Consider the following 19719-nt stretch of genomic DNA (forward strand, 5'->3'; position numbering starts at 1 on the left):
TAAAGAGCTTTGGTCATGTAGAAGCTTTTCACATATCTTTAGAGCCCCCCCCCCCCCATCATAACAGTATCCCCTTTTTTCATTTGCCACTGTAGCGTATTGTTGTCAAGCTGCCAACACATCGTCTGCGTTTGGATTGGAGGAATTTTTCCTTCTAGTTGAACCAATACCGCCACATATTTGTCAGATGCAATCCACTGTCAATCGATTTCAGTGGTAATTGGTAAGAGTATAAAACTTTGGGTAAATTATACGGACTCCCTCCCTGTTCTGTATCATGGGATCTGTGATAAAGACTTTCCTGCACTTTTTTGGTGATAAAGACCCTTCTGTACTTTGACTGTTACACAAAGACCCCTTAGTCATTAAGTCAAATAACGTAATATGTTAAATTACTGAAATACCCATCAAAACTTTTTGTATTTTCTTTTCATTTCGAGAAAACCCTTTCCCTCTTAAAATAAAACTTTTTTTTTTCTCTCAAATTATCAATCACATCCAATAATTCTTAAACTACTCATCGATGGTGGCCACCGGTTAAGATAACAACCGTGAAGAAACCACCCCATCGTTTGCTTCAGTCCTAAAATTCGTGAAGAAAACAACAATCTACAAATTCCCCTCACATTCCAAAATTACTCAACACCAAAGGACACACATGAAATGCCGTAACCGAACAAAATACCTTCGGTTACGGCAAAATATGCTATTGCATTGTTTAGGTACACATGATACACCAAACAACACACGCGACATTATGCTCCAAAGGATCCAGTCACTTTTAATGGGAGAAAAATAGTTAACAATGAATGGGACAGAGAGAGAGAGAGAAACAGAGCATATGCTTTCCACTCTTATTATATTCGGAAATCTAAATAAGAGTATTCGACCCAAATTCTAATTCTAGGTAACCAAGGCGTTCAACCCAAACTTTGAAGAGCGTAAATTTGATGAACATTGGAAACCTCTAGGTAACAAAAGTGTTCCACCCAAAATTTTCAAAGCCTAAACTAATCAATTGAATAAATAGTTCAGCAGGGTCTGAAGATGAAACATAAATCTAGCCAAGTCGTCCCGATGGGTTGAGGTTAAGCTACCAAGACCAGCACTCGGTTATGCCATAGAATGAAAGAATGTAGCAAATCGCTGCCATGACTGCCATTAAAGTCTTACCGGCTGTGTGGGGGCAGTTTCTTTGGAGTCCAGACTGCCATTAAAGTCTTTACTCTATAAATTTTGAAATTTACAAAGAGCTACGTGTTCCATTGCCATGTAAACTCCCCTCCATCTACTCTGGAGCATGTTAACTATCTTTCCACGCTCCAAGCTCCAATCTCCTCTGAGGCTCTGACTCTTCTCTAACTCTGTAGGTCTTATGGTGTTGGCAGCAGCAATGCTTCACCCATCTGTGAGTGTGAAGGGATTCAAGCCCAAAGCGAGTTCGTGTCTCAGAAGGATGATGAGTTCTTAAAATTGATGGGGTGAAGCTGCCAGATAGTTCTCGAGCATTTGTAAACCAAAGCATAAGTCTTTAGGAATGCAAAGTCAAATGCTGGAAAAATTATTCTTTTGCAACTTAACACAAATACCAAAACTCATCAGAGGTGGAAGCGGTTGTGTTTTAGATCAGCGAATCAACAATCTGTTTGATCTCCAGGAATACATCATGGACAGTGGCCAAGATATGTACTTAAGGGTGGCAGCTCTAGATGTTTCAACACAGTAGAGAAGAAAGTGGGTAAAATTGTTCACAAGATTATCATAAGGGCAATTTAAAAATTATAAAATATGGTAACTGCAAAAATAGAATCATTTTCGGAACACTGATGGAGAGGATCTTTGTCTAACGGCCAAAGTATAGAAGGGTCTTTGTCACAAAAAAAAAATGCAAAGGTTCTTTGTCACAAACCCCATATTACAGGGGTCCGTGTAATTTATCCTAAAACTTTTCCTTCACATAAACAATAAAACCCTTGCTTTAGGTTCTATTTTGAAATGATGACCCTTAGCTTAAACCCTTATACCCATCACCACCACCACCACACATTTGTTTCTCCCCTATGGGTTTTGTTATAAATGATCCATTAAAAAATGGGCTCTTTATAGACATAATAAAACAAAACTAATAATCCTAGTAGAAAAATAATACAACCATCATTTTGGCCCCACGCCAAAAGGATTCATCAGCCCACTCATGAGTTGCATTCCATCATCACCCCTTGGCCCTTTAACACATGGAGAATAAATTTAATTGGAAAAATCACATCCCATTACAAAGATACAATTTTATACGAATAGCAACACCAAATGGGTAGAGGTTATACTTTTGAAAAAATTGGTTGCAATCAGCATCACAAATTTGTTTAGACAATACGTCATCTACCACTTTAAAAGTACCCATGAGGATATTAACCAACAACAGATTGCCACTCAAAAACAAAGAAATTAGAGACCTCTTACGATTCTATGAAACACAATTAATCAATTCAACCACCTATTACCCACAGGGGAATGGTCAAATAGAAGCTATTAACAAAACTATCATTATTCATTAGGATACTGAGTGAAATAATAAGTGAAAACCAAAAGGACAAGGTTGATTAGTTGATAAGCCATTAAGTACAGTTTGGGTAAATACCGAACACCCATAAGGAAAGCCACGAAGAATACACCTATGATTTGGTCTATGGCGACGAGGTAATCTTACCAGCGAAAATACAGATGGTATCAGCAAGGGTAGCTTATGCGATGGATAAGCAATATCATACAGAGAGCATATACCAACAAATGTATGACAGGTCAGACACCCTTGTCGAGATACATGGATAGAGGCTACAGAGACAAATTAAGGGCGATAAAGTCCTTAAAATGGTACTACATCTGTGACAAGAAAAGTATAATAGGAAATTCAGCCCAAATTGGATAAGGTCATTCATCATTAAGGAAGCCCATCCATCAATAAAAGAATGCAAAATAGCATATGGAGAAAGCTATTTGTCTTTGGGTTCATATCTAGAACAGTTAAAGGAGATTTTTTTGTGCAGTGGATCTTTGAACTTTTTTTCCAATTTTTCTTGTTAATTGATGACTTATTTCATAGATTTTTTTTCCATGAGAGAAATGAAAGCTAGGGCAGCAGTACTCTTTCTACAAATCTACAGTTGGTTTCGCCATGGTTTTCAAAACCGGATCAGACCGGACGGTCAGACCGGAAAAACCGGGAACCGGTCAGGTGACCAGTTTCGGTTTTCTCCAAAATCGGTAATTTGCCCAAAACCATTGATTTTGATCAGCAAATCGCTGACCCAGGTGATTAACCGTCCGAACGGTCTTGACCATTTGTTATTTTTTTATTTTTTTTGTCAAAACGGGCCGACCATTTGGTTCAAACGGTCAGATCGTTCAACCCGATAACCAGACCCCTGACCGGTTCGATCTCCGAGTCGGTTTTAAAAACCATGGGTTTCGCCACCTTCAACTTTAACCAGCTAGTTCTGTCCTGTGGAACTGTTCATTAAGAAAAGACATGGTTTTTGAATGGTTGAAGATGGGGAGTTCAAATCAGACCCCCACAAGATTGCCCCCTAGAACGTCGCACAGCATATTTCCGCCATGTATTGGAAACATCTCCCAATGATAACATCATCGTTTTTAATATTATCATCGGGAGATATTCTCAATACACGGCGGTGATGTGCTGTGGAACATTGTGGGGGGCTGATTTGAAAGAGGAAAAAATAAATAAACAATGTTAATTGGATAGAAATTGAGAGATCTGAGATCTGAGATCAGATCTGTGGTGAACCATCATAATCGCCGTTGAACCACCACTATCTCCTCTTTTTCTTTTCCAGCTGACAGCCAACAACCAATACATCAAACCGCCTGAATCATTCAACTCAGACGGTCAAACTACTGACCCGGAAACCAGTGGTCAAAGCAGTTTCAAAAACATAAAGGGGTTTTTACCGTTCTGTCCACTCTTAGAAATCTTATTTCCACCGTACAGGTGGGAGAATCCTAACACCGTGAATCGATGCCAAATCCACGGGCAGGATCTGAGGTGGAGTGCAGTCTATTTATCCCAAAAATTAATAAATAAACTAGGGTTGTTCATAAGAAGGCCCAACCCGACCAAACCGACCAACCCGGACCGACCCAACCCAAGTCGGCCAGATTTTCATCAGCACCGATCGGTTTCGGATTGTACAAATTCATAAACCGATGGTTCGGGTCGGTTTCGGTTTTCATACAAGAAAGCCGAAACCAACCCAAACCGAACCGACTTAGTTCTTACTTAACTATTTAAATATAATCTATTTAAATATATATTTTGATTTTAAATTAAATTGGCCTAATCTATTTAAATATATATATCAGTTTTAATTTAAATATATTTTATATTTAAAACTATTAAATAAAGATATTTCAGTTTTACATAAAAACTAAAATATCTGACAACACAAACTTGCACCACATAGGCACATGGGTCATGAGGGGTATGGATGAACTTAGAGCCGAAACCGACCCAAACCGACCCAACCCAACTCAAACCGACCAGGTCGGTTTTGCTAACACTGAATCGGTTTCGGTTTCCATCTCAGGTAACCCGACCAGATCGATTTTGCTTAACATTGGGTCAGTTTCGATTTCCATCTCAGGTAATGTGACCAAGTCGGATCGGTTGAAAAAACCTCAGTAAACCAATCCAACCCAACCCGTGAATAGCCCTAAAATAAACCATATACTGTACGATATGCACCGATATGTTATCATATTTTCAACCTTGTTCAAATCGTGTCCTAAAAGGCTAAAACCCTTTCTTAACCATATTTTCAACATATATATCCAGTCAACCTTGTTGAAAATATGGCAACATAAATAAACAAGGTTTTCAACCTTGTTGTATCAGACCAAAATAGCCGATCCGCATTTATATACGCTAAACCCTAGAGAAAAGATATCTAGTCAGATACAACTCTATCCTTGATCATTCTCCATAAATGAAGAATGGAATACTAATCGATGTAGATTTAGACTATCAGAAAAGCGTTATGCATAAATATAATAAAAATTTTATATTGAAATGAAATTGATCATTGCTCATTCACTTTCCATTCTGCGAATATACAAATAGCTCCAGACACAAGAAACATCTATAGTAGCACAGCATAGCTTAGTTACAAACTGCGACTGGCATTCTGACAGGTAGGCTTCCATACCACCAGCATTTCTGCTTCAACAGTTCAACCAGAGGAGATGATGCTGGATATGTTCTGAACAAATTCTCCCTATCACCGATAACCACCTACAAGTGATCTTTGCTACAGAGAATAGATGCCAAGATAATGGGCAATTTGCCCTTTCATTAGGGTAAAAATGACTCAATGCTCTCCCAAAATCAAGTTTTAGCCTCACAAAAACAAAGAAAACATAAGGGGAAATAATACAAGATGCTACTGAAGTTTTGATGAAGGAAGCAAGCAATCATAAACTCGTCCTATGCGTGATGTCACTGTGAGTTTATATGCAGTTTGCAAGTCGGGCTTTGCCAAATCAATGATATCCTGTCTCAAACTATATGCAGAAACCATTCATTCATTAGGTACATATTGCTTTTTTCATTTTCCGTTCTGATAAAATCAAAAAGCCTAACTGAAACAAAAAAGTACTACTAACCTTAGCCATTCGCCTGTTGCTTTTGCATGCCGCTCCACAGCCTTGTATAGGCGATCCAGACTATATAAAACCAATCCCAACATGCATTGAGCATCTTCCTCCTGCAACATATGAAAATAGTGGTATCTATGAATATCAAAGATTTCCTACAAAACTATTCATCAAGACGAGAAGAAATGAGTAATAACAAAAGAAAGACTTTGCGATGAGCAAGGGTGTAGACAAAGGCATTCATGCATGAGTCCACAACATGAATAACATGAAGATAATGATGATGATTAGTAAAAAAAAAGGAAAAACAATCCAAAGACTTGGATTTTTTTTCAGCCCAAATAGCATCATTCCCATTAATGGAATTTGTTCAGCCTCGCATGGATCTGGAATTGACAGGGATCCAAAGGCTGAGAACTCCTGTACATAATTATCATTAAGATTTAAGAGTAATTAAAACAATGGAGGGTACCCCATTATTATTTATTCATTAGTACAGAACAGAACGGAGCAACTTATCGCTTGGCCTATCTTCACTACTTCATTATGTTATGAGTCAAATTACAAGTTTACTTCTTAATTCAACATGGTATTAGAGAAAAATCTGATCCATGTCTCTTTTATTTTCTCATCGTTCTATTCACCTTCCCATGTTCCTTTCTTTATTTTCTTCTTAGGGTGTAGTTAATACAAGGAGTGCCAATCATAATCTGGAGTTTTTCTCTCTTCATTTGAAGGTGGCAATTATCAGCTTATATATGTGTACCATTATTGCTGCTTATATTGGCATCAAAGAGCTAAAGATGATGCATGAACCAACTGGCCAAAAGTCACAAGTTGATAACAGTCTCTCTTCTGATGCCTTGTTCAGACTGCTTCATTGGCATCTTCAATGAATATTAGGACCAACAATTAATCTCAAAACATGTTAAGAATGAGATGAATCAGAAGTCAGACCCTCAAGTGTTTAGAAGCGTTGTCAGGGCTTAAAATGAACTTACCAAAAGTGTGATTGTAAGTGTTGGCGATATTAAACCAACTTGATTATATATATATGCAGCATATATATAGGCTCTTAGATGCAAGACTGGTAACTTTTCACTAACGTATTCAGATTGGTGTGAAGGCTTCTTCATTTTCAAGATGGCAACCAGTTATTGAAAGTGGGAAAAATATTGACCGGTTAGAAATGCATGTGTATCTCAGGGCAGACCAGAAATCCAGCACCATGCATACTAAAGATCTAAAGTATGCTAATTTACTATCCTTGTATTATTAAAGCATCAGCGCATATCATCATCATCATCCAAGCTTTATCCCAACTATATGGGGTTGGCTCATAAATTATTGAACTTAAATCCTTTCTTACCACTTCTACCCATGTCCGTTTTGGTCTACCCCAAACCCTTCTGGCCACTTCAATTGCAATAAATCACTTCTTATGCGTTCTTTCATGGTCTTCTATGCACATGATCAAACCATCTTAGTCTACTTTCTTATAACATGTAGCAAACAAAGTCTTAAAAAATAAGACTTTTCTATGGGATGAATAGGTGATAGGGGTGGAAGAAAGAAATTTCATTTGAATAAATGGGAATCTGATGTAGATGGCTTTAGAAAGTCTATACTAAAGTTCAAAGTAGCAATAGGAAGAGCAGGCAGAACTTTGCATGGACAAATTCTGGGCAGAAATTGAGGTGCTTATAACTCTCAATATTTACAAAAGGTGAAGTCAATCACCATATTCTCGCTTCATTTGATCAGTGTAAGGTCTCCAATAAAACTGATTGCAGTTGCTGGAATTTCTGAGTACACGGTTAGACTTATTATTTGACAGAAATCAAGACTTATAATTTGACAAATTGACAAAAAAACATTGCTCCTGATTAGGGGTGTCAATGGACCGATTTTGGGTTTGACCCATCCAAATCAAAATCAATTTGGATGCATTGGACGGACCAATAGGACATTGAACTGGACCAGTCTAAATTGAACCAAAGTATTTATTGAATTGGATTGGACCTGGTCCATCTGTAATGGATTTATATTGCATTGGGTCAGATTGAATATTTGACCCATTATCCAGTCCATTGATAGAAGATATGCATACAGGTGTCAATGGACCGGTTTTGGGTTGGAACCAATCTAAATTATAATCAATTTGAACAGATAGGACCGTCCAAACATTGAACTTGACCGTCCAAATTGGTCCAAAGTATTCATTGGGTTGGATTGGACCTAGTCCATCTGTAATGGATTCATATTGGATTGCACCAAATCTGGTCCAATTGGCACCCCTACTCCTGATACATCACAATGGCAGGACATGATTCATGTAGCTAACCTAAAATAGTTGGGGCTAAGGCTGATTCTTTTTGGATCAATAACTGTAAACTTTCATTAAGATTAGGAAAATGGTACGGTACAGGTAATGATAGTGAGAGATAAAAGAGCTTATCTCTCCCATTGACAGCACCCCTTCCTTACAATTGTGCCTAGAATAGATCTTGTCGTCCCACCCCTTGTTTGGCCAATGTATCTGCAAAGGAGTTAGCATTACACTTGCACCAATTGAAGGAGATTTCCATGCCCCTTGTTAACCACCTGAATTTTTTTTTTTTTAGATCCATATCTTCATTTCCTCACTTTGAAGCCAGTTTACCACCAATTGTGAGTCCCCTTCCACTATTAATTTCCTCACATTCGAAGTCCTTTCCCTTTGCACTCCCATCATTGCCAAAACCTCATCTCTGCTGCTACCAACAAAATTCCTGATAGTCCTGGATTTCCCATGCTGCTACCAACAAAATTGAGCTTGATAAACCCCAGTGTTGGTGGAGACCAAACATGAATAGCACCAATCTTGTTTGGAGTAGAAACTGCCACTTCCTTCCAATTTCTAAGGATGTCATATGTAGTAACACTAGAGAATATGTCTAAAGACTTTATCCAATGGGCAACCCTGAACATTATTATTTCAATCAAGCCTTCCTTGCTTCTTTCCTTTTCCATGAAAATTCTTGAATTCCTTTCTTCCCATATCATCCATAATATTTCTGCTCTAGTGCATCTCCACAAGTCCACAAAAATCTTCCCCTCTTATTTGGCCCCAGGAAGGAAGTTGGAGCAAATAGGCTTTGCAATCAACCAGGGGACTCGACCTACATCCAAACAAAGAGATGAACCCAATGTTCAAAATATCATCACATATCGAACCGTATCGGCCAATACATATCGTATCGAAGCCTTCCCGATACGCCCCTACAGGGGGTGTTTCAGGTAGGCGAGTGGTTCAGGGGGTAGACCGGCCCCTCTGAACCAGATTTGAAAAAAATAAAAAAATAACAAAAAAAACAGTACTGATACAGGCCGATACGCCCTTACTGGCATATCACCCTGTATCGATATTTTCAGCCTTGGATGAACCATTCCCAAATAGATACAGTAAAATTACAAGAAATGAATAAGTGGTAACCAGACTCACCGTTAGCTTTGCATAAGACACCAGTGTGGGGATAAGCTCCAATTTTTGTGCTTTCTTTGAAGCAAATCACAAATATTAAACTTTTTGTGGATAGCTTCCCAACAAAATGCACCACTGCTAATAGGATAGGCTTGCATCAAATCTCCTTAGTTGGGAAAGTGAGCAAAGGACTAATGGAGGACTGGGAAAGAGCTCTAAAGAATGGAGCACAAGGAATACTTCCTCCAACAATTGGATCAAGCTCATCAAATTTTGAAGCTTAGAATCTCTTATAGCCCTCCTGAATCCTAAATCCTAACTTACACCATTGCTAGAATTTGAAGAAACAAGGAACTTGGAGATAGGTTCATTTTTGAAGCAAGTTAGGGCATAAAGAGGGGAATTGTTCTTTCAAAGGAGAAGATCTCAACCATGTGTGTTCCCAGAACTTAATACCATTGCGACTGCAAAGATTATATCTAATAAAAGGAAGGAAAAAGAGGTAAGATTTTATTGATGGCCTTCCAATGAGATGCTTGGTTTGCCCTTGCCAATGCTCTTGCATCCCATCCATTATCCAAGAGCTCATGAATACTCATGATGACTTTTGCCCATAGTTAAAGTAAACATTTGATCAAGTGAACCCCAGAAGTAGGTGAAAAGCAAAATTTTTAGAAGACGGATATAAGGCCTAACTGTTGGACAGCCAAGCAATATGTCAATAAAGATGAGTATAGCAGAGATGTGGATGTTGAGATAGATAAGCAGGAAAGCAATGATTAGAAATAAACATATTTGTGGGGATTCAGTAATAGAATTAATAGGTGATCAAAAAACAGCAAGTAAACCAAATTAGGCATGTCCAGAAAAGACCACGTACTGCACCAGTAAGAACTAAGAAGTGATATGATTCAACTTGAAGGTCAAGGATATCTAGGAGAGGAGCAAAAATAACAAAGGTCGAGGACCTGAGGTAGTGAGAAATGATTTAAGGCTCAGAATTTAGCAATGGAAATGACCCTTAATACAGTGAAATGACGAAACATAACTCATGCAGTTGGGATAAAGCCCTATTGAGTTGAGCTGACAGGCATGAAAATAATGTTTGACATGTATCAATAACCAAAAGGACTGCAGCTTTATTTGATTTTCTTTTCTTGAGAACCACTCTTTACACATGATTATCACCATTAGATTTTCTTATGGCTTTTTGAAAAATGTAAAATACAATAAGAAAATATAATAGAAGAATCTATGCTCACATTAGCCTACTCATTTTGAATTGGCTAATAATTCATGTGGATTGTGTTGAAATGTATGCCCGTAAGGGGCATTTTTCTCTTTTGAATATGGTTTGGTAAGTTCCTTCTTAAGAACCACTTAACAGGAGTAATTCTGTAATTTGCACATCTATTTCTAATAAAATAAAAGTTTAGGTCAACAAGGGGGAGAGACTGGTTCAAATCTTCTTCCTTGGAAACCCTTTTCTCCTCTTCTTTTTTTCTCCTTCTTCTCTACTGTATCAAGAACCTTTTCCTACCTTTTACCTCTACTTTTTCTTTTCTTTCCAAACCATATATTCTCAAGTTTACATAAGGTATCGGAGCAGTGAATTTGACTATTACTGTTCACACCCTTTTTTTTGCACCCTAGAAGTCAATAACTCACTTTTTTTAATACAAACAGTTAAAAGGGACTTAAAAAGCCTGGTCGCCCCTTATAAAAAAGGCTTTAATGCCTCAGGTTGGTCTGTTTGAAGTGTTTCTGGTGGTGCGCAAAGCCTTCACCTTGTCACAGCCCTAAACATGAAGATGCGTATATGTACTAGGTGCAGCAGTTCAATGACAGATTGTGGTGTGTAATTTGGTGCGATGTGGTGTGGGAACATTCTTCCTATGGTGTATGGAGTATTTGGTAGACTACAAGTTCTTGTGTGGCCTGCTATCCAGATTCAGTTTTTAGGGCTGTAAACTACTGTAGCAAGATACTGCAATCACTCTTTTTGGGCTTAAAGTTGTTCTATGAGTTATTCATCTTTCATTGATGTTTGTAACTATCTCCCTCACTCTTTGGTGTCTTATCTTACCTATAGCCGCTTCCAATAGTAGCTCCAAGTCTACTATAGTAGTGCAATCAGACCTTATAAACACCCAGTTAACTACTAGTAAGCTCAGTGGTACTAATTATGTACATGGGCTAAATCTGTGAAACATATTAAAGAATATCAGCCTAAGTGTGGTTCTGAAGGTTACAATGAATGGGTGCAAGAAAATGCTCAGATTATGACCTCATTATGGAATAGTATCAACAACAACATCAGTATTAATCTCATGTTTTTGGACACTGCTAAGGAACTTCGGGAGAAAGCCCGACAGTTGTATTCAAGACAGGATAATATGACAAGGATCTACCAACTATATCAGGATTTTTTTCTCTCTTCAACAGGGTGATAGAGTGTAGAAGAGTATTATGCTACCTTGAAAAGTCTACAAAATGAGCTGAATGTCTACTAGCCTCTCTCTACTGATATGGAAGTACAACAAAACACAAAGAGAACATTTACACGTTGCCAGATTCCTTCCCTTTCTGAGGTGTTTTCTCGTATCCAAAGGACATCCCAACCCCAGAGTGATCATTCTACTACCGGTGATGGTGGTAGAGATGTTAGGGGAAGAAGTGCAGTTAGAGGTGCCAGCCATGGTTTTAGAGGTGGTCATGGTGAAAGTGGGGAAGGAAGAGGTGGTGGCAGAAATAACGGTGGTTTTGGCATTGCCAGAGAGTGCTCACTTCGTGGTCATGACTGCTATGCCAATCATATTGTAGTCAAGGATGACACTAGTATTAAAGATTCTAATGACGAGCTACCCACTACAAGAGTTGGTAAGAGTAATGAGTTGGTCTCTATCACCCGTGAGGAATATGAGAGACACCAGACTTCTACTTTGTCCTCTAAGACCACAATTACCCTTGCTCAATCAGGTACATTTTGTTTAGCTTCTAGTTCTAAACATTCACCCTGGGTAATTAATTTCGGAGCTTCAAATCATATGACTGGATCTTCAAATCTTTTTGAGTCTTCCTCTCCACCTTCCACTACACAAACAAACACCTTAGCTAATGGAATTTCTATTAATGGTACTGGTAATGTTTCCCTTGGTTTTGATATTAGTCTCAACTCTATTTTTATATTCCATAAGTTTCCCTTTTTCTCTTATCTATAAGTAAAATCACTAAATCGTTAAATTGTTTAGTTACTTTCTTTCCCTCCTATTATGGTTTTCAGGATCTTACGACGAGGAAGATGATTGATAGAGGTCGTGAAGTTGGAGAATTGCACTACCTAGATGTCAATGGTCCACTAAGAGCTCTACACTCATCCCTTACTCCTCACCTGTGGTAACATCGTTACGGACATCATTCGCTTTGTGTTTTTAAGAAATTAGTTCCCATTTTGGAGTAAGTGTCTCAGTTGGATTGTGGATCATGTCAGCTCAACAAGCATCATAGAGTCACTTTTGTTCCCAGAAAAGATAACAGAGTCATGATTCCTTTTGATCTTGTTCACTCAGATGGCTTTTGATATTTTGTAACATTTATTAATATCATTCACAAATGACATGGATATATTCAATGAAAGAATGTTCAGAATTATTTTCTCTTTTCCTCTCTTTTCTTGTTGAAGTCCAAAATCAGTTTGTTGTATATGCAGCAAAGTCTTCTGTTCTGTTGATGCAGAGGAGTATTTTCATAGTTCCTTTCAAACTTATTTTGATACTTCAGGAATTTTACATCAATCTTCCTATTCCCACACTCAACAAAATGGGGTAGTTGAACGAAAGAATTGACATATTATAGAGACAGCTCATGCTTTATTACTTCAAATGTCTATTCCCAAAATCTGCAAGAGTGATGCTATTCTTGATCAATCACATGCCTGCATCTATCCTTTCTAGTGATTCTCCCTTCTCTATCATGTTCCCTTCTAGATCTGCCTTCCCTCTTCTTCCCCGTGTCTTCGGATGTGTTTGTTTTGTCCACTGACTAGGCCCTAAACATGATAAACTTAATTACCGAGTAATCCAATGTGTCTTTCTTAGCTACTCTAGCACTCAAAAAGTTACAAATGTAATGATCAGTCCTTCGTAAGTCCTTTTGTCATTCCTAATGTCACCTTCTATAAAAGTCTTCCTTATTTCTCTGGACATGAACCCTCTCATGTCTAACTCAAGTGATATTTTATTCCTCTCCCCACTCGCGAGGAGCCTATCCCCACTCAAGTGATGTTTTATTCCATTAGCATCTAAATCAACGATTGATCCTCCTCAGTTAGAACTTGATCTTCCCATTTTTTTTTTTTATCAATAACACTTTCATTAATTCATCAATAGAAGATTTACAATAGGAAGACAAACACGCTTATCTTCCAAGAGCAACAAAGAACCTCAAGAAAAGGAAAAAGAAAGAAAACACACTAAAGTTACAGCTTGGCCCAAAAAAGTGAATCCCTTTCTGCCCCTTGTTTAGCTAAACTATCAGCTAGGGAATTAGCCGATCTTTTAACCCAACGTATCTTAACTTCCATCTCCCGCACCGGCCACTTGAATTTCCTCCTCTCATTATTGTACTTCCATAAGCCATTGTGATCTTTAATCAGCCACCCTATCACCACCTCTGAATCCCCTTCAATTAAGAGTTCCCTGATGTTCAACTCATTACCTTTTCGGACTCCTTCCATAACTGCAAAGATCTCAGCTCTAAGGGAGTCACCCATTCCAATTGGGCCTGAGAACATGGCAGAAATGACCCCATTTTCATCCCTAAAAACACCCCCAATCCCCGATTGTCCCGGATTTCCCCTGCTACACCCATCAAAGTTTAGTTTCACGAATCCACTAGGTGGAAGGGGTCCAAGCCACACTCATTACTGACTTAGTTTGTGTGCAACTTGCAATTTCACCCCACTTCCTCAACATGTCATCCACAGTGTAATCTGTGAAAAGTTCCAAAAATTTCAGCCACTGTACCACCCTAATATGAATGATAGCCCTCAGATCTTCTGCTCCACTTTGAGCTTCTGAGAATATCCTGGAGTTTCTTTCTTCCCAAAGTGTCCAACATACTGCAGCCCTTAGTCCTCTCCACATTGTCCTTCCCCATTTTATCCGCCACCTGAAAAAAGAAGGGGAAAAAAGGCCTTGCAAGTCTGAAGGGGGGTTCCAACTACAACCAAATAGGGACAAAGCCCATTCCCAAATTGACCTCACAAAATGGCAAGACACCAGTAGGTGAAAACCAGTCTCCCCATCCGCTTTACAAAGAACACCACTGAGGTGACAAACAAGTATTGGGTCTCTTCTTTTGGAGTAAATCACCAGTGTTGATTCTTTCCAGATAGGCTTCCCAACAAAAACTACCAACCCTAGGAGGTATTGCTCTGCACCAAACCTCATCAACAGGAAAAGGAGGGAAGGTAGGACTGGTGGACTGACTTAAGACTTTGAAAAAAGAAGCACAAGTAAAAATGCCATTGGGAGAAGGTGTCCAAATTCTAAAATCTGCCCTAGTGGGGTCTAAGACAATGTTATCAAGAATTGCAATAAGGCTCAAAATAATGTCAAAGTCTAAGTCCCTCAAATCCCTTCTTAGACCCAAGTTCCACCCAATCCCATAAATGGAAGAGGACAGGGTGGTAAAAGACGAGATTGGCTCATTTTTCAAATCAGAAAGAGCAAACAAAGAAGGAAACTGATCCTTTAGAGGGGCACTCCCCACCCAGGTTTGTTCCCAAAATTTTATGGAGTTACCGGAATTCAAATCATACCTGATATTAGGGGAGAAAACAGGTAGTAGGTCATGAATGGCTATCCAAGGAGAATTGCCTGTGGTCCTAGCTCTAATTCCAACGTCCCATCCATTATGCTCCAGCCCATGAATACTTGCCACTATTCTAGCCCAAAGCTTCTCCTTCTCCAAGGGGAATCTCCACAACCACTTTCCCAATAGAGTCATATTCCTTCTCCTAATATTACCAAGCCCCAAGCCACCACATGTCTTACTCCTACAAACTATCTCCCAGCTCACTCTATGATCCCTCTTTTCCTCTCCCGGTTCCCACAGGAAATCTCTCATTAACTTCTCCAATCTAATAGCAACCTTCACTGGGATTTTAAACACCGAAAAGAAAAAAATAGGTAAATTAGCAAGCGTGGCCTTAATAAGAGTAATTCTCCCACCAAGAGAGAGGTACTTCTTTTTCCATGACACCAGTCTTTTTTCGAACCTTTCCACCACTGGGTTCCAAAAGCTCTCTCTCATGGGATTAACCCCTAAAGGCAACCCTAAGTAGTTCAAAGGCCAACCCGAGACTTCACACCCCAACACTTCAACACTCTCCCTAATCTCTCCCTCCTCCAAATTCACCCCCACAACACAACTTTCCCAAGGTTAACTTTCAAGTTGGATATTTGTTCAAACAGTTGTATCACCGACTTCAAATTCCTAATAAAGCTCACATTACCGCCTTCACAAAACAGAATCGTGTCGTCAGCAAACTGCAAGTGAGTAAGAGGGGTTTCCGCCCTCCCAACTCTCCAGCCTCTAATGAGCCCCCTAGAATCTGCTCTGTGAATCAATTTCCCCAAAACCTCTGCAATTAGAATGAACAAGAAAGGAGAAAGAGGGTCTCCTTGTCTTATACCCCTACTGGCTGGAAAGAAGTCTACCACTGTCCCATCCACTAACACTGAGTAATGACAATTCCGGACACAACCCATGATCCACTTACACCATCTAGCCCCGAACCCAAATTTAGTCAAAAATTTACTCAAAAATTCCCAGTCCACCAAGTCATAAGCCTTTTCCAAGTCCAACTTACAAACCACTCCCTTCTTCTTATCCCTCTTAAAGTTCTCCACACTCTCATTAGCAATTAAAATCTTATCAATAATTTGTCTTCCATTCACAAAAGCTCCTTGGTAGTGTGCAATGATATCTGGCAAAACCTTCTTCAGCCTCAAAGACATCACTTTTGCAATGATCTTATACAAGCTATTAACCAAGCTAATTGGCCTAAAATCCTTCGGGTGGGAAGCATCTTTCTTTTTTGGAATTAAGGCTATAAATGTGGAGTTCACACCCAGATTGACAATTCCTCTCCTGTAAAACTCCTCAAATACCTGCAAAAGATCATCTTTCAAAATGTCCCAACAGTCCTGATAAAAAGCCATTGTGAACCCATCCAGCCCTGGGGCTTTTGTTCTATCCATAGAAAATACAGCCTCCTTGATCTCTTCTAAACTAAAGCTTCTCTCCAACCTTCTCCTGTTCTCCACCCCTACATCTGGCCAATCCAATCCTTCTACCCACACCCTTCTACACACAGGCCTTCTTAGGATAGATTTGAAGTGCTCCACACAAGCCCCGATAATCTCCTCTTGATGCACTAGCTCAACTCCATCTACTACCAATTTGGAGATCAGGTTCTTCCTTCTCCTGCCTTCTGCTAGAGAGTGGAAAAACCTAGTGTTTTTGTCCCCCTCTTGTACGAACCATCCCATTTCCCACTATTGCTCCCTTGTTCATTTAATCCCCTGCCCAACAAAAATTTGTCTCTTCTATCTTTTGTTTTTGTTCCTAGGTCTATTTAGGAACCTTTTTCCTCATCTGATTTGGAAATGGATGACAAATTTCAAGCTCTTCAGTCTAACCATACATGGGACTAGGGGTGGATTAGGGTCGAGCCAAGCCAAATATACAACTATTCGAGCTCAACTAGCCAAAAATCCATCAGGCTCGAGCTCGAACATGAGCCAAGCTTCTTATAAAAAAATAAAAATTATATATATATATATATATAATTTTACATATTAATATTTAAGAATTTCAAAAAAATATTATTTATTATCATACATATAAAAAATAAAAGCATTATTATACATATAAAAATTATTTATTAATTTATGTATGTTTATATATATAAGCTCGATTTGGCTCATGAGTTGAGCTCTATAAGGCTTGAGCTCAACTCGATTAGTAAACGAACCTATATATTGGGCTCGAGCTCGACTCAGAGCTCAATTTAGGCCGAGCCAAATCAAGCTTTTCACGAGCCGAGCTCAAATAGCTCATGAAAAGCTCAACTCATTTCCACCCCTACATGGGACCTTACCTCCTTACCTCTTGGGAAGTAGGCAATTTGATGTTGATGGATGTGTACCATCAAGCACAAACAAGATGGTAGCATTAAGCAACTTAAAGCACGGCTGGTGGTCAAAGGCTATACACAAACTTACAATATTGAGTACTCTAAGACCTCCCCAATGGCTTAATTTTCCTCTATACAAGTTATTATTTCTCTAGCTATCCATTGTTACCGGCCCTTTTACCAATTCAATGTCAAGAATGCTTTTCTTAATGGTGACCTTCAGGAAGAGGTGTACATGGAGCAACCTCTAGGGTATGTTATCCAGGGGGAGGTTGGAAAGGTGTGTAGGTTGCACAAGGCCATTTATGGATTAAATCACCACAAGCATGGTTTGGTAGGTTCAATAGTGTTGTGTAGGAGTTTGGTCTCAAGCAAAGTGGAGTTGATCGTTCAGTTTTGAGTAGGGATACAACATCTAGGAAGATCATCTTGGCAGTGTATGTTGATGACATAGTCATTACTAGTACTGATGTTGGTGGGATTAGTGATCTAAAACAGTTTTTGCAACAACAACTAATGACATAGTCATTACTTGAAGTATTTTTTGGATATTGAAGTAGTTCGCTCTAAGTGGGGAATCTCCTTGTCACAACGAAAGTATGTCTTGGATTTATTGGACGGGTCTACCAAGGGCTAAACCAGTTGAGACCGCTATGGATCTTAATGCGATGATTAATAATCAAGGGGAGCCATTCAGTGATCCTATAAGGTATAGGAAATTAGTTGGTAAACTGATTTATCTCACAATCATATGTCCTGACATCTCCTTTAGTGTAGGGGTTCTGAGCCAGTTCATGCAGAACCCCACAATCATTTTTTTATTTTTTTTGATGAATCAGAACCCCACAATCATTCAGTAGGAAGGTGTTGTAAAAGTGTTGACATATCTGAAAGGTACTCTAGCCCAGGGATTACTAAACAAGAAAGGGGAGAACTAGCCTTTTTGTGTGGCATGAGGTCTACTACAAGCTACTACACCTTTTTGTGTGGCAATCTAATCACTTGGAAAAGTAAGAAGCAGAGTGTGGTTGCTAGTAGTGTTGAGGCAGAGTATAGAGCAATGGCCCACACCACATGTGAGTTGATCTAGTTGAAACATCTACCTTCCATGAGATAGGCATTCCTAGAGTAAATATGGTTGCATCCACTATTAAATATGGTTGCACACAGTATTATTTTAAAAGCCAGAGTGGTCACACAAGAAGAAAATAAGAGAAACTTCATAAAGAAACAGCACTTGGGGAATGAAACTTATACCAGTCCTTGATCTACACATGTTTGGAACTGCATAATTCTCTTCTCAACCTCCACAATAAGTAGCCTCCTTTGGAGCCGAGCAATCCTTCCTCGGCCTTCAGCCCTAGTGTCCTGATTAAAAATAAGATTTAATAAAAGAATGCATGACAGAAACTTGCCAAATACACTGAATAATTTTATCAGCAAGTCAATTTGAAAGATTTCCAACTGTATTAGAGGGTAAAATATACTTCTTTTAATTCTTTCAGACATGTAGAACTTCAGAAAACAAAATGGCTTGGTAAAAAATGTGATAAACCATATCAAATACCTGATCAAATCAATATGAACAAATAAAAGTTGTTTGATCCATTAATATGTGCAAGAAGTGCATTAATTCAATATATATGGGTTGTTTGTATATTTATATTATCATCCGGTGTGGGTGACTGATAAGACAGCCCAGCGATAAGCCTCCAGCCAAGGCCCAGGGTGTCAGGGGAAGTGCAGCCCATACACAGACCCAGCAGGCTAGCTACAAGAAGACCACAAGTTTCTTTTCTACACTCAGATATGTCTACTCTTGAAAGCCACAACAGCGTCTATTACAGCTTGGAGTTGTCACCAAGTGTATAAATAATACATGATGGGAAGAACAAAGACAGATCTGAGTTTGCCTCCAGTTTTCTTCCTTTTCCCTCCAAACTTTTTCACTTCTCTCTGTATAATTATTTCAGGAGGAAGAACTCCCTCAAACAAGCCCAATCTTATCAATTGGTATCAGAGCTCTCAATCTGCAATGCCGAATACAAGATCTGCATCTGTGGACGAAAAAGTATAACGCATTGAGGTTGAACTGCACAAGGTGACCAGAAATATCAAGGACGTCAAGGAGAAACTGCCGATTATGGTGACTTAGTTTGAGAAGTTCTTGCCATCAGCAAAGGAGGATATATGTAATTTACACTTCAGTTAACAGAGATTAATTAATCTAATTAGGGGACTGGAGAGAGGTTTGACTTTCTATTCTCCATCACCGTTTTTCTCTCTCCCAACTCTGATTTCTCTTCTCTCTTCACTTGTATTCCTTCTCTTTGATTAAATTAATCAGATTATTGCTGGTTTATTCTTCTATCACAATGATCTT

General features: G+C 38.9%; 1 protein-coding gene across 2 annotated transcripts in view; it reads right to left on the minus strand.

Annotated features, from left to right (window-relative positions):
- Positions 1-5057: 5057 nt before the first annotated feature.
- The window catches only part of DGS1 (dgd1 suppressor 1), an 81899-nt gene continuing 67237 nt past the window's right edge, over positions 5058-19719 (minus strand). For both annotated transcript variants that reach the window (XM_010246117.3, XM_010246118.3), the window contains exons 12-14: positions 18594-18704; positions 5680-5780; positions 5058-5577 (exon numbers count right to left, since the gene is read on the minus strand). In XM_010246117.3, coding sequence (XP_010244419.1) covers positions 5457-5577; positions 5680-5780; positions 18594-18704 — 333 coding nt within the window. In that variant the 3' untranslated portion in view covers positions 5058-5456. The remainder of the gene's footprint in view (positions 5578-5679; positions 5781-18593; positions 18705-19719) is intronic.

The sequence above is a fragment of the Nelumbo nucifera genome, chromosome 7, assembly GCF_055504915.1.
Source record: "Nelumbo nucifera cultivar China Antique chromosome 7, China Antique-T2T, whole genome shotgun sequence".
In the NCBI taxonomy this organism is placed as follows: domain Eukaryota; kingdom Viridiplantae; phylum Streptophyta; class Magnoliopsida; order Proteales; family Nelumbonaceae; genus Nelumbo; species Nelumbo nucifera.